A 15,683-nucleotide genomic window follows, 5' to 3' on the forward strand; every position below is an offset into this window, starting at 1 on the left:
ATGGGTGGCAGGGTCTCATTCTTAGGAGATTAATTCTTTCATATCAGCTAGCCAAATATCTTAGTAGTTTAAAAAGGGTCCTGAAGTTGGATGGCTTATTCCTTTTCCAGCAAAGGCTCAATTGTACATAGCATTCAGTTGTGGCACCTCATGGAGTCAGGCCCTTCATGACAGCAGAGTTTTCTGTCTGGCCCATGAGAATTTTAGAATTGTTTATGTACTCACTCAGCTGAAGGACTGAAGTGAACAGGGCATACCAGGGAGTCCAGTAGAATATTAGAAACTTTGAAAGTTAAGTTGCATTAAGACTGTGGCCATTTACTACTTAATGATATGAAACAATACATGTGAATATGAAGTAATAATATATAGGGAAAAAAATGCAACTGGAACCTTTCAACTGATCATTGCTTATTCTTTCTGCAAAATTCTACTTAAGCACAATTTGTATATACATCCACTGCAACGAACAGGTCTGGGTCTCTGTTTTTTTAATCTGAGACCATGACAAGAGAGATGCTCCACAGTGGGAATATTTACACTACTATTATCACCATTTCTATGCCCTAATTCAATTGCAGACCAAAAAAAAAAATATTTTTTTAAAATTCTACAAATTCTTCTTAGAAATTCTGATGGAGTTATCCTAAAAAGACCCTTTCAGAACTTCCTGGCTCAAAATTTGATAATTCATTTTTAGTTTGGTTAACTATGATTAAACTATTCAGTGTTTAAAAAAGAAAAGACAAGGAATTCAACATTTGTGAGAAACCCTACAACAATAGCATACAAGAACTTTCTCTCAAACTGCAATATATAATTTCTCTTAATTACATCAAATGTTAGCTTAAACTAATTGAGTATGAAAAATATCTCAGCTGAGCACTTTACAAAGACAACACTATTGTTTATGAACTATACACACACACAAATTAAATTTTTAAAAAGCCTATTAACACCACCACTTTGGAACAGTGATTCTCTGCCTTCCTCTTCTCCAGGAAAGCTTTGCTAGGCACCCTTCCCTTTCTTGGCCTCTCTCCGCTGTTCCCTCTTATTTACCCATACCTTCTTCTTCCTGATTTTTGAACGGTCCTCACAGCGGGGACCATTTCTGCAAATGGTGCAGAGGTAGCTTCCTACAATTGCACTGGGAAGCCACAGACATCACCAAAGTTAGGGCTGTAAGTATTGCGGACTGACATTCAAGAGAGTCCCATGAAGTCTGACAAACAGTGCCTTGAGTGTTTAGCAAGAGCCCGTATCTCGGTCATTTATGATGATTGTATTATAATTTTTGTGTTTCACTGGGCTGTTTCAAGATTGTGCTAGCTAATGCTTTTTTGGTTGTCAAACAGTTTTCTTTCTGGCTTTCATATTGAGGCCATCCTGGTTGTACAGAACACCTCATAAGGAAAAATTTAAATCCATAAAAGATGATAATCCAGTCCTATTTATTTTCTGCAGGCAATGTTTTTAGACTTGGATACTAAAACTAATCTCAAAAAATCTGTGTTTGGTTGGCTAAGTTGAAATAAGATGTCTTACATGAATACTTGTAGGTACCACTCTCTTCAATGGGAGCAGCAGATACTCACTACCTCAAAAAGTTACATCTGATAGTGGATTTTGCCATCCAACTTCAGGTGCTCAGATTGAGAATTTTGGCCCTAACACTTGCTGCAACCTTAGGTTTGGGTCCAGTCCACCTGACAGTGTCCCTTTAAGCAGGAGCTTCCCCATAGCTGCATTCTCTGATTCTGAGATGTTTAGGATGCTTTTCATATACTACAGTTTATGAAGGTCAGTGCGTACACATTTTAAGACACAGTGATAAGACAGTGTATGGAACTACTTGGCAGTATTTAGCTGGTAGTTTCTTGTGGAAACAACAGAATTCCAAAACACACCACACTGAATGCTTATGGGTTATTACAAGCCAAAATCCCTAGACACCGGGAATTAAAAAGCGGAGTTCAACAAAGGAACACTGATATCGTTGGTTGATATGAACAAAGTTGTGCCAAGTCTTCCTTCTTCGCTTTTTCAAGTGGAGAAATAAACTGGGAAAGGAAGCAGAAGGGAAATAAAAAAAAACCATAAACCAACAGTTATTACAGAGTTACTGTTGCGCTTTATCTCACAGAAGTGCGTGCTGTCAGAGGATGGCAAACACAGTCAGCACACCTTTGCTGAAAGAGCATGGCATGTCTTGCACACAGCATGCCTTCCTGGCTGGAACAGGGCTGCTCCTCCCATGTCAGAAGGAGTTTGGAGGGGGAACTGTAGTGGAAAGCAGGGGAGACTGCAGCTCAAAAGACAGAAAGGGGAAGGACTGATGGTGATGTTAGCCGCCATCCCCAGGCTCCAGCAACGCCTGCAGTCCTACAAGTTGTAACTCTTCCTTCAGCAGGAAGCCAGCCTGCTTTTCCAGGGCCCCACTACCAGGTTGGTAGGAATCCTGGCCTGGGCCATTTCACCAGCCATGGTAGCTTGTTGCTGTAAGGAACTACCCAATTTATCTGCATCTATAGCCAGCCCTGCATGGAGGGTATGATCTTCTTCCCATTCAAATCAGTGACTGGAAAAGCCATGCAGGCCTTATCCGTGGCAGCACTTAGACACTCGATGTCAACAGGATTTAAGCATATACTTGAGAGCTACTGTAAATAAATACATCCTTGAGTTCAATACACAGGGTCCTTCCTGAAGCTGTGACCTTTAGGCACTACTACAGAAGGACCAAATAGACTGAAAAAATAATTTAAAATCCAGAGCTTAAATACATTTAAATCTCACCAAACTTGCGCTAGATCTCACTATGGTGAGCCATTGACCTGGGTTTGATGATGTGACACTCAAGTTTGTGATTAAATACCCTAAACCCAACCTAAGCCATGTCAAACCTGCTATTTCTGTTTCTAAACTTACCAGGACAGGCATCCAACATTTAAAACCAGGGGGCAAACAATGTTATTACTTATACATAATTTCAGGCTTAAGTTCCAAGGAGAAATTATGAGCTATCTTGTCTGCTTTTTACTTTCTTGTTAAGACACACATAATGCTTAATGATGCATATATACACAGCAATCAATTCAATGGCTGCACATCTGTCTTCCCAGGTTGCTGCATTAGACTACAGAACAAAGGCCCATCTTTCCCTCAAAGCCAGTTGCCTTGAGTACCCAGTTAATATAGTTAATTAATATCTAGCCATTTCCCATTCTTGCTGTATCAGTGTTATGAAACCCTAGAATTATTCGGGTCACCCTGGTGCCAGCATTCATAAGACTAATAAACTGCCACATGTATCTCAATCCATTTAGTCATGTTTATAGGTGATTCTGTAAGCCTTCTTTACAGAAGCAACAGAGGAAAATGGAAACATGCCAAATACAAGGCATGTAATTTGAGAGCTGGGAATTAATTCACACGCACAGTCTAGCCTCCTGGTGAATCTCTTCTGGGTTACTAGCTGGATTGTCTAACTCAAGAAATCTCCCTTTTAGGAGTTAATGCCATATTACAGTTATGTCACATAATGGCTGTTGCTAACACAGAGGTTACATAAATAAAATGTTCAGTTCCTGTCATTACAAGATCCCTGGCTCCCAACCAGCATGACTGCTATTATTCATTCATACGCTATCTTTCCTATAACAAATGTGTGGAATGAGATGATCTTTCGAGACAAGAAATCAGTAAGACTTTGGGCCATCTTTTAACAATATTTAGGTATTCAAGAGGCAAAGAGATTTTCAGAAGCACCAACATCTCAAATTCCAGCTGATTTGGTGGGAACTAGGCACCTACATGCTTTTAAAAAATTCATCAGATGCCCGTTTGCCTGTGGGCCTTCACCTTCTTTTGGTAGGCATGAGGAAATTCAAGCATTACTGTTCTCACTAGAAAACACCAGGACTGTGGCACTGGTCATAAAGAAAGAAAGATATCTGAGACTGCATATAAAATTATATAAACATGAAAAGGGAGAGTCTTTAATCCTAGGGAAAGTTATGTAACATGCCAATGTAAAATACATGAAATGTCAACAAATTCTACCTATATAAGTGTCCAGAGAGTTTGCAGTAATTCTCACTATAACAGCATGACACTAGAAGGGGATTTTCACAAATTAATCAGTTTAAATATTTTATAGCCATTTTTTGTTTTGTTTTGTTTTTTAATACATCAGCACTTCATCACAGAGCTATTGAGATCATAAACAAAAGAGAATATGAATTACTCACTTATAATTATAATGAGAATGACTGCGCATACTACACCAAGGATGATCATCATCTGTAAAAAGAAAGTTATGAGAAAAAAAAAGAGAAAGTCAGGTTTTCACATGAAAGACATTAACCCCTCAGTTTTTTTGCTTTTAGTGGCTCATTCCTTGCACTTTTAATTCTTGCAAAGACTCACTGCAACAGACTTGTTAAGGCCCCAGATTTAGTGTCAATTTTAGGAACAGCTAACCACCAGCAATGGACATAGCCTCTTGTCAAAGCTTGACCATCAGCTAAGATGCAGTGACCAACCTCGTCCATTTCCAGCAGTAAAATAAAGAAAAAGGAAACTTCCAAAAAGGTGATTTAAGTGGCTGGATTCACATGTGGCCATGTACCACTTTATACCAGAGTAACGTGATCACTTTTCACAACGTTCCCATAGTCAGGGAAGAGACAGCTGGAGATGTCTAATGCCTAGCAGCTATTTGTGCTGGCTTTGTGTACTCGTGCTGTTGAGAGAGGTAGCCCGTGCTAGCCAACACGGTTTTCAGCATGTTAGCCTGGAAATAGCTCATCACAAAGTAGAAGTCTGTTCCCACAAGAACAGATACATCAGAGCCAGCTGTGCACAGACCATACCAGCACTGCAGCACCAAGTTGTGTAGGGTAGAGGTCCCCACGTGAGACTTGCTGAATGCTAACGAGGCCACCAGAGATGCTGCAGTCCAATTCCCATCATTACCCCAGTGAGAATGGAAAGCCTAAAAAACAACATATATGGACATGTCGAATCAAGGCCTTCATTCCTCCCAATGTATGTCTGCAGGACAGAGCCAGCCATTGGCTTGCAGGAGATTTATTTATTTTTCTCCCTCCTTCCAGAGTTTGTGAGCCAGAGGAAGGACAGGGGGATTCTGTTTGTCAGGATAAAGCAGGAAGGGGCAACGAGGAAAGAAGAATGAGGGTAGGTTTGAAGGTCTAGTGTAGCGTAGGTCTGGTGACTGTGGTGACTGCAGTCAGCATGGGTGAACCTAACTCAAAATCTGTGTCTGTAGCTCCCAAAAGCCCTGCTTCCTGCACTGTCAGGCAAAGCAACTGGGCAACAGCTAGAAGAGGCCCAGAGGAACTGCTCAGTTGAATTTCTAACCTAGATCCACTTATTTCTGGAGTGTTTGTGCACGTAGTTTACTCAGAATGTTTTGCCTTGCTTTACATTTCATAGCATTGTGGACTGAAGAGACAAAGCAGGCAACAGACTGATAAGAGATATGTGTGGGATTCTCCATTGGGAACAGGTGGTTTTATTTGAGTGGACAAGAATGATCAGCAGCAAAGATGGCACTGAAGAGACATGGAAATGAAGCGGAACTTTTGGCATAGTGTTCATGTGTTGGTGGTGCATGAGTAGGAAGAAGCAAGGATACGGGGTCTTATATGAATAAGAGGAGCTGAAGTTTCTGGGTCCAGAAAACACAAATCCTGGAAGAGGCCTGAAAAAGCAAAGGAGAGTGAGATTCGCTCTGCTCATGGGAAAGGATGAGAGTTTGAAGACAGCAGAGGAGAGAGCTGGTTGATTAAAGTCCTGCTCTATCCTCATTTGCCCCACTTTGAGAGGGCAAAGAGACTGTCATTTCCTCACTTCTCACAGTGGTTTGTGGAAGCAAGTATTTTTTGGGTAGTTTACCATCCTAAAGAAAGACCAAGAGGCTGATGATCTCCCACAAGGAAAAAGCTTCTTTTCTCCTACTAGAATTCACTACACCTGTTCAGGTTTTGTAGTTCACACAGGGAACTGACATGAATTAACATGGAATGCTCTCCCATCCCTATCTGCAGGCACTGACTGAAGCATCAAAATTTGTATCTACATTTTATGTATGCAGAAATTATCTAAAGAATAGGTTCTGGTAAAGATCAAAGCTGCTTGAATTATTATCCAGGAGCCTAGAGGGCAAGCCATCTCTTTCTGCCCTTGACAAGAAGAGACCACTTAGAGATGCCATCCTGCAAGCAAAGTCCCATTAAATGCAAGTGCAAGTAATGTCTGCCGTGAAGTGATTCTTAACATGAATTTATATTCCTTACCTTGCAATTTTTCCACCAGTATTTTCTCTTCAGTTTGGCTGCACTGGTTTCAAACTGTGAGGCACCTGCTTGCAATGCATCTGCCCGGTTGTCAAGCTCTGATAGCTTCTGATCTCTTTCTAGCACCTTGTCCACGTTCATTCTCATGATGTCTACCACCTGCAAAGGCACAGCCTCACGTTAGATTCCACACGCAGTAAAGCTGAAGGTCACCCATATGTTCACACTCTGGAATATCGCATATCATACTGAAACCAGCCATTTGCCATTATGGTGTGTGATGGCAATTACCTGGACAGTGCCTCAAAAACAACGCCTATGGCAACAGAGATAGAACAAGATGAACATAGCTATACTGTGCTCAGATGGCCTTAAATGTAAAAAATAAAGGGACATTATGAAATACTATAATTAGTTTCATTAAAGCTTTTGATTTCTTTTAGCCTACAACTAGCTACTTCACTATAGATACAAAAAACTGATGGAGACCAGTACCTCTACTACAATTTGGTTGACATGTGTCCAGTCATCACTAAGACCAAACCATTATTTTCTCTATAGATTTAATATAATTTCCTTACCTGAACTAGAGAAATTGGGTAGATAAAGGCCACTCTAAAGGGAACTATATGCATTTCCTGACCAAGGAATTTACTCATTTTGCAGATCTTTCTCAGACAAGATTACTTCCCAGCCATAATATGAAGTCCTGCTTGAAGGTGGAGGAGGAGAAACTTTTACCTGAGAAAATTCAGGCTGAAGTGTAGCAGGGAGCTCATGCCACCTCATTGCACAGCCTCAGTGAAAAAAGTGTGCGCAGCCAGTACACAATAGGTAAGGCCCATTCATGCATATATTTTATACATTGAGTTAGACGAAAATAGTCTTCTAGCAAGCCAATAACTCTAAATAGAAAACCTGTACAAATTCATCACTAATGTAAATGTTAGACAGTATACCAATCTCAGTAAAGTTGTGTCCACTTATTCTAGCAGTGAATATTGTTGCTGGTCTGTTACTTCTCATACTCTGTAATGAGGAAGTCCATGTTGTCTGTATTTAATATAATTTAACTATTACTTGCAAAACCCCAGAGTTATTAAAAATACATGATTTAAATACAGTGAGATGAAACTGGTAGTGAAAGAATCTTTGAAAGGACTGGCATAGGGTTAAATGCTGTTCCAAAACTCAAAAGATTTGTTTCACTTGCCTACCAAACCTAAAACAAAATCAAATGTTTTGGTCAACCCAAATTTTCTTACTTGCTTTTCCAAACCAAAACCTTCCAAGTATTTAACTTCATATCAATTTAAAAAACCTTTTGTTTTAATTTCTCAGCTAGTATTTAGCTGAATTTTGTCTCGGTACAATGTTTCGTAGTGAAAAGTTTAAACTATTTGAAAATGCTGAAACAAAATACTGTAACATTTCCTACCCATTCTCTCCTTTTTTTTGCCCAGAACTATTTATTGAATTTAACCAGACTACAGTGAACAATTGTCCAGATGAGACTGCATTTTTGTCAGATAAATAAATGTTTGTCTAGACTAAAACCAAGATCTGAGCCTTAGAAAATAAGCTCTAGGATGCCTAGAGAAATCAGAGGGGAAAACCCAACATGGATATAGCTGAAATACTACGTCAGCGTTGATATAGCATTAAAAATGTCAGTCATTTTACTAAGACCAAAAACTTTCTCTTAAGCAAAGTCGTGATCATGTTGCTGAGTTCTGGGTTTGGGTCTGAAGTGCTGTGCAAAACAGCACTTGGAGCAGAATAGCCAGAGTGTAGTGCTGTGCTGTGGTGTTTGGTGCCACCTACAGATTACTTTCCCACAAGACATAAAAGAAAAACAACCAGGAAAGATGTAGTAGGAAGGTCAAAGCAATGCTTAAGAGATCAGATCCTTAGGTGCTATAAACCAGTTTCACCCTAGTGACTTCACAGTACTGAAAACCCAGTGGCGTTTTTCTCCCTTGGCTGTTCTTATACTGTGATTTCCCTATTAAACAAGGATCTGCAGACCACGTGCTAGCCACTCAAACTCCATACCAACCTCAGCCTCCCTCTCAAACGCGAAGCAAAAAAACGTGGACCCTGATTATCACCTGCATAATCCTCAAATCCAAGAGCTACTCATTGTCCCCTCGTACTGGGTAAGAGTTCCTGCCAAAATTACACCATCAGGCTTCACAAGAAGACAAATTTGCATGGGCTTGAGTGAAAAGTCTCAAAATACAGAGTATCTTAAACACAAAGCGGGGGTTCACTAGCCTCACTGGAGCCATCTCCATTGATCTGCTTGAAGAGCCCTATGTATCTGACCTGCATCGCTTGTTTTACACAATAACTAGACAATAACTAGTTTTAGACAATAACAATATTTATTTCATCTTCTAGGGACAATTACTTTTGCTGTAAAACATAAACAATTACAGTACCATCATGATATTATATGTTCAGGACAAGAAGTTTATTTTGTTATTCTGACCCAAGACAAAAGCTGAAATGTAATATTCCTTTCCCCACTGCAAGAGACACTCCACTAAGCGGGTTTGTGAAGTTAGTGTGATGTGAAAATCAGTGATAATGAGAGAACTGGGCCTAGAAATTTCTGCAGACATTTCTGCAGCCAGAGGATATTCTAGTGATCAGCTCTGAGCATCAGCAATTGGGAGGCCAGAAAGACCCTGTTTCAGATCTTCAGCAAAGAAAAGTTCTCAAAAAGACAAAGCTCAATTTGACAGGTGTATTTAATTCATCTTAAGAAATGCATTTGAATTGGATGTTGTGAGGTCTTCTCTACTATTTTTAAAGCATACCTGGAGCTTTTGAAAATAGAGGCCCTTAGCTATTTACATGCATATTTTCTAATGTGTCTTTTATTGAATTGGCATTAAAAAATCACACAAGCCCTGGCCACTTCCCCATGGACAGTAAGCAATGAGTTACTTAAGTCTTTGTAGGGGTTTAGCAAAACCCTATACTTAATACCCAGCACACAAATCTGCACAGCAGGCGTGCAAGGATGCTACAGCTGCTCCTGTACCGCCAGTACGCTCAGGGACTACACCCATGAGCGGTGGTATGCTCACTTACTCCCATTATCACAGCAGTTAGATGGACACTGGCATTACAGCTGAGGTGGCAGGGTAGTCTGTATGCTACAAGAATTTAAGGGTCCATGCTGGAACAGGCACGTGGTCTTCCAAGACCAACAAAAGGAGTAGGGATTTGTTGAAGATGCTGTTATGACATCATGTGTGGGTGCCTTTCTTTGGGGATAAATTGTGATGATTAATCAATAGAGCTGTGGCTAATGAACACAGCCCTCAGCTGTACAATTCTCATGGCTTGAATCTACCTATGAGAAGCCAATGGTCTGTCCCTATGAAACAGCCTGTAAGATTAGCGTCTAACCTTTAGGAACGCAGGAACACTTTAAAAGAGCTGGTTCCGCTATGACATTTCCTCCTAACCTAACTGACTGGAATGAATTCCTGAATTGACACCAATGCCCACGTTTATTCTGTGGAAGTGTAACTGGTACAAGGATGTTTGTACTCAGAATCTCCCTTGTACTATCTGCCTCCTCATAAATGCCTGCCATCCTTTGGTAAACCTCACTTCCTAGATCCACTGCCTTCAGAGAAGCAGGAGTTGCTGGATCACTAGGGACGAAAGCATTTTAAAGAAAAAAAAAAAATCACATCAGCACCCTTGTGGTAAGCAACAAATCACCTAGAGCCACTTACCTCATCCACCCGGGCTTGTGTCTGCTGCAGCCGTTTGTTGCTTGACACATTGGTAGCAGGAGGTGGCCCTGCAGCCCCAGCACTGGTGGGACCTTGTGTAGGAGCTGGAGCAGACCTAGATCAAAACCAGAGAACATAAGTGACTGAAACCATCTTCACTTGTTCACTACCCCTTTTCTGGAACAAGTTAAAAGTACATATCTCTTAAAAGGAGTTTTCCATTGTCTCACAGCCCACATTTTCCATTCCTGGATCACAACCCTGGTGTCCTATTCCACCCCATGCTGCAATTAGTTTTCACACTATTTCTTGATAGGACCATATCAAACTCTTCCCCTCCCTTGCTGCCTTTTAAAACAGCAAGCAATTCAGATTATCTGCCCTAACTTAGGCCAACGGCCAAACTGATCACAGGCCTGACTAGCAGGGCAGAACTTATGTCCCACTAAGGAAACAGACTTTGCTACAGGTATTTTGTGTTGATGCTATAGGAGCCAGGGCTGCAGCCCTGCCTTCCTCCTCAGTGTGCTGAATGATGCACTCCCCTGCTCCTTGGTGTTTGGCTGGAAGCTAACCAAGTAAAGATAAACAAAAGGAGAGGAGAAAGAAATTGAAGAGGAAGTGGGGGTGAGAATTGCACACAGCATGGGGTTAGTCATCTCAGGCATTCAGCAATGCTTAACCACCCCACCGGTGGTCACCAAATGCCCCACCAGAGCAGCTGGCCAGGTTGAACATCTGCCGCAGACGCTGGATGAATATTTGCAGCAGTACTGTGAACAGAGCCCTGATCTCCTGCACATTAGCTCTTTTCTTAAGCATCAACACTGGCTTTCCCCAGCTTGCTTTAAAACAAAAGTCCCTTAAAATGCAACAACAGATCCAGTCTGTCTCAGTACACAAGCTTGTGCAGGCAAGTCACCATGCCGGCCTGAAGAGGGTCCCTCAACCTTAGCCAGTCGTTCTTCACACCCACACTTTAAGCGGTGAAACCTTACCTTTCCTTTCAAGGGACCCCTGTCACTTCTTCCTGCAAAGAAGTAAAACCCTTCCTGAAGCTGCAGAGGAAATCCCTAAGCACGTGAACTGAAAAATATCACAAATCCCACTCATGCATTACCAATGCCTTCCCACAGTGACAGACTGAGGGAACACAGTGTTTCTCTGTGAATCATTCCCTTTTACATCCTGGGGTCTGATTAATGCTGCTGGAATTATGGCCTCATTAATACACTGTCAAAGCGCCTAGAGGCACTATCGTTAGTTCCCCAAAGGCACCTTAGGCTGCAAAATTCAGTTTGATGTATCGCCTGTGGGCTGAGATCCCTACAGATAACGCTGACCCTCACAGACTCCCAGTGATGGAGCGGCTGTTCGCAGACCCGGAGCGCTGCTGTATCTTACACTTCTTTTTTTTTAACTGTGGGTGAGAACATCATTATCAAACTTTAGTTGAAAGAAAAGAACTTAAGCCATACACAAATTGCTCATCCTTTGAGGACCTCACAGCCACTATTAAACACATAAAAGACCAGACGCTGCTGCCACCTGCAATGGAATTACTCCATTGAAGGGCCATGGACCAGGATCCCAACAGGCTTTATTCTGAGTTTATGCTGTTGTCACAAAGGATCAAAATCTGACTATAATGTATATCAGACTCAAATAATGCAAAACAAGATATCCCTGGAGCATTAACAACTTCAAAGGGAGCTCCTGGTACAACAACAGTGCTAAAATTGAAATTGTGAAATTTCTTTGCAGTCAAGGAAGAAAATAGGCTTCTTCCCAATCAACACAAGCAGAATTCTTTCTATGGAAACATTGTGTCACACTTTTCACTACTACAAACATTAACGCAGCCTCCCTCTTGAGCTATGTACTGTTAGCAGCCCAGAGACTGCAGAAGGGAAGCACATGAGAAGAAGTGTTTTTCCTGGCCACGTGTTTTCTCTAGTAAGCATAGCTTATAAGTGCAGTGGTGTTCTTGGTCAAATCTGTGTGATAACTCAAGAGTTCAGTGCTCTGCCGTATACCTTTTCGGCCCAGTAATTTTCATCTTTTTTGCGCCTCCCAGGCTGTCCTTAAAATGATTTGGCATAAAGTAGACACTTCCCAGTTTGTTCTCTTCCAGCATCCTTGCTGCCATCTAATTTGGTTTCAATGTATTTCCTGGGGCTTCTCTGCTCCCTGTGTAAGGGAGGAATGGATGGGAAGAATAGGTGTTTTTATAGCTGCCCTGACCATCCAGCAGGAGTTACTGGAACTACCAAAGAGAGATGGCAATCTTTCTGCTAAGGAACAACAAGCTTGTAATTAACATATCCATCTTAATTAAATACATAAAATCTAATACAAGAGTAACCAGAACCGGGTGCTGCCTGCAGTGCAGAGCTACTCTTTCCAAACCTTTTGTCTCTGGAGTTGTGCTCTCCTTACGCAGTAAGAGCAGCTGCCTTGCTCATGCCCTCGTGGGTGCCATGACCCCAACAAGCTGCCACAAGCAGAGGAGTGCTCCCCAGAAGAGATGCAGCACCCACTGCAGAGGGGACAGCACAGGTTCCCAGACAGGCTCTAGGAAGTCAGTCCTTAATCACGTGGCTTTAATGCCACCAGCAGATCTTGCAGGTTAACAAGGCATAAGCCCTCTCTTGGCATTAGGCAGCATGTAATATCCAAAATAGGCAAAACAAGCACAAAGATACCTGCATCACCTCTCCTCCTCCCGGCCTCCCAAGGCACTTCAGAACAGGACAGAGAGGTCTCCGTGCTTCTGGTTCAGCCCTACCAGTGTTTGAGCTCTGTAGAAACCATCCTAGCTGGGCAGCAGCAGAAGGCAGTACCTCTGTGAGCTAATGTGCCTCCAGTCCCACAAGGTGTCTGTTAAAGAGTTTGTCTTTCAACCTAAGTTTTCTAGTAAAGAAGGGAACTGAAGGCCTACATCACTGGAAAGCACCAATATTCTCGGGATACCTTAGTGCAAAAATGCTAGACTGAAAGTCCAGCCTACATTTACATAATTCTTCTATTATTGCCTCTGTACTGTGTCATAACAGCTTATAATTTTGCAGAAGCATTATTCAAATAAATTTATGCAAAACATTAGCACTATGTTGGAGAGGCTTTCTTTTGAAATACATGAAGCCTCACAACTTTAAAGTCCAATTTCTCATGGCCTGGCATGATTTTGGGGAGCTACAAAAGAATGCAAAAATCCCTATAAAAGCTCTATCATTAGGCCCTTAACTATCAGTCTTGTGTACTTCTTTTTTTTCTAGGAAAAGGAAAAAAGTTACCATTGATGCCAAGAATCTTCACTCCCAAGAACAGGTCAAGTTAATTTTGAAGGTGGGACAAAGCTCTATTATTGTTGGTGAAAAAGGGTATAAATCCCTAGCAAATATTCCTAAATGGCAACCACTCTGCAATGTCAGAGCACTGGGGTACGCCCTGGGAAAGTGATGAGTACACTTACTTCAGGACAACAGTACCACACGCTTCAAGCCTCAGCAGTTAGGTCATTCTTTATATAACATTAGTTACATCCTCACCCCCCACCATGCCAGATTTTGCTTCAGTTAGCACATGAGCAATCTGACTGATTGAAAGCAGGTGTTGGATCTGTGTATGTATGTAGCCACCTATGAAGAAACATTTGGGGACTGTCCTAGTGATTCAGTAAAATGGTCTCAGCTGACTCAAACGTCCTCAGTTCTTCTGGTTACTTGCTGGTCCTGAAACTGGTAGGTCAAAATCATGACTAAGAGATTTCTCATCTCACCTGGATATTTTGGAAGCAATTTACTACTTAGCTGTAAAGGTTAAAGGGAGCTGCAACTCTAATTAAGAGAGAACTGGAGGTATCTAGCGTTACTGTTTTCCATTTCAGCACTGGCTGAAAGAACATTGAGGATGACTGTGTATCTAAGATTTTGGGAAGCTGCCTGACACATACTTCCATTTTTGTTCATATGAGTGAGCTATGTAGGAGAAATTTTTTGTGTTACTCAGGCTAGGGAAGGGAGATACACAATGCGAATACCAGGAGGATGCCAGCCCACTGATGTGACTTTGGTACAGTTTACATGAGGACCTCGATAGCTTTCAGCAACTTGTTTTATCCATCCAAAGTGCTTTGAAAGCCTCCAGCTACAGGACCTAATCCCTTCAAAGTCTTTATCCTAACAACACTGCAATAAGCTAAGGAAAAGCTATTATCCCTGCATATGGCTGGGAAACAGGTACAGGGAGATTGACTTGCTCAGTGGCACAGGAAGCCTATGGCAATGCAGACCAGGCCTCTTCTTTGCCATGCTTCTGCTCCCCTCTTCTTCAGCTACTGACTCCAAATCAAAGCTCACAACCTATTTCTAATAGCAGGAATTATTTTCTACCCCTCAGACTTAAATAGTGAGAGGTATTAGACAGTTAAAGGTTACAGCATGAGGAAAGCGAGAATTACATCAGACAGCTTTAGCTGGTATCAGCTGGCAAAGCTCAGAGGAGGGGGCAGTGAAAGTGCATCAATGCAGCAGAAGATTGACTAATGATCCCTATAAAAAGTGAAATGAAGGAGGCAATTTTCTATGAATCCCAGTTTGATTCGTCTGTCCTCAAACCCCTTCCCTGTTGTTCAAATAAAACATAAAATTGCACTGCCTCTCTTCCTCTTTATTTTTTTACTGTCCAGGTACTGTATTTCTGTAGTAAATATTTACTGTTTTAACCAAACTTATGTATATTTAAGACACTGTTCTTCCATTTGGACCCCTTCAAAAGGCATCTACCTATTTGGGCTTGACTGCTTAACTGGGGTTTGACAGCCTGTGGTTCCAAAGGCATTTTAAAAAAAAAATCACCACAAAAAGCTCTTTACTTAATTGTAAAATAAATCCGAACACTTCCATAGCTCTGTACTCTAGAGATTTAACTCTAAAACAATTATTAAAATTAGCTACAAATGAAAATCCGTACACTACTTCAGTGACTACGGATGTCAGTGAAGATCCTGGACCTAACAGTAACTGTAGAAACAAACCACTCTCACATTGCCCCTGGTGCTGAGAGTGTTCATCTGTGAATTTAGATGCATCTGAAAGCTTTGAGGTAGGGGGGATGTCTAAGGAAATAAAGGAGCTCTATAGCACTGAGGGTTTGCTGTTAGTTTTGAACTTGCTTTGTTTATTCCTGTGCAGTAATAGATAAAACAATTTTTCCACTGCTAATTTGCAAAGGGGGACTTTTACTGATAATACTTAGAATCTTCTGCTTTCTGGAGGGATTTGCTAGTTCCCAGTTTTCTGTTAATTGGATTCTACCACATAAGATTTTATTTCTGCCGTAAGTCAGTTTAGCCAACACTGGCACAAAAGCTTTCTTAACAATCACTTTGGCTATGTGCAGTTTGACACAGGCCTAACAAAATCCAGTCTAACCGAAGAGGGCAGACTAAAATTCTGTGCTAACCTATTTACATGCCATCTCTCAGAGAAATTGGTACCTTTGATATCTAAACTCGTTAAAATTCTGGGCCTTCCAGACTTATGTGCTTAAGTGTACAAACTTAACAATAGTACAGGCCTAACACAGTTGTGTGTGCGCA

At 41.4% G+C, this 15,683-nt stretch overlaps 1 protein-coding gene across 2 annotated transcripts in view; it reads right to left on the reverse strand.

Annotated features, from left to right (window-relative positions):
- Nucleotides 1–1,846: 1,846 nt before the first annotated feature.
- LOC140654702 (vesicle-associated membrane protein 2-like) overlaps nt 1,847–15,683 on the reverse strand; it is a 45,177-nt gene continuing 31,340 nt past the window's right edge. The window contains exons 2-5 of one of the 2 annotated variants that reach the window (XM_072868300.1): nt 10,082–10,196; nt 6,324–6,482; nt 4,254–4,305; nt 1,847–2,063 (exon numbers count right to left, since the gene is read on the reverse strand). In XM_072868300.1, the coding sequence (XP_072724401.1) occupies nt 2,047–2,063; nt 4,254–4,305; nt 6,324–6,482; nt 10,082–10,196 (343 nt within the window). In that variant the 3' untranslated portion in view covers nt 1,847–2,046. Of the gene's footprint in view, nt 2,064–4,253; nt 4,306–5,531; nt 5,729–6,323; nt 6,483–10,081; nt 10,197–15,683 lie in introns of those variants that run through there. The other variant, XM_072868301.1, reaches the window with a different exon arrangement.

Source organism: Ciconia boyciana, chromosome 7 (genome assembly GCF_034638445.1).
Source record: "Ciconia boyciana chromosome 7, ASM3463844v1, whole genome shotgun sequence".
Classification (NCBI taxonomy): Eukaryota; Metazoa; Chordata; class Aves; order Ciconiiformes; family Ciconiidae; genus Ciconia; species Ciconia boyciana.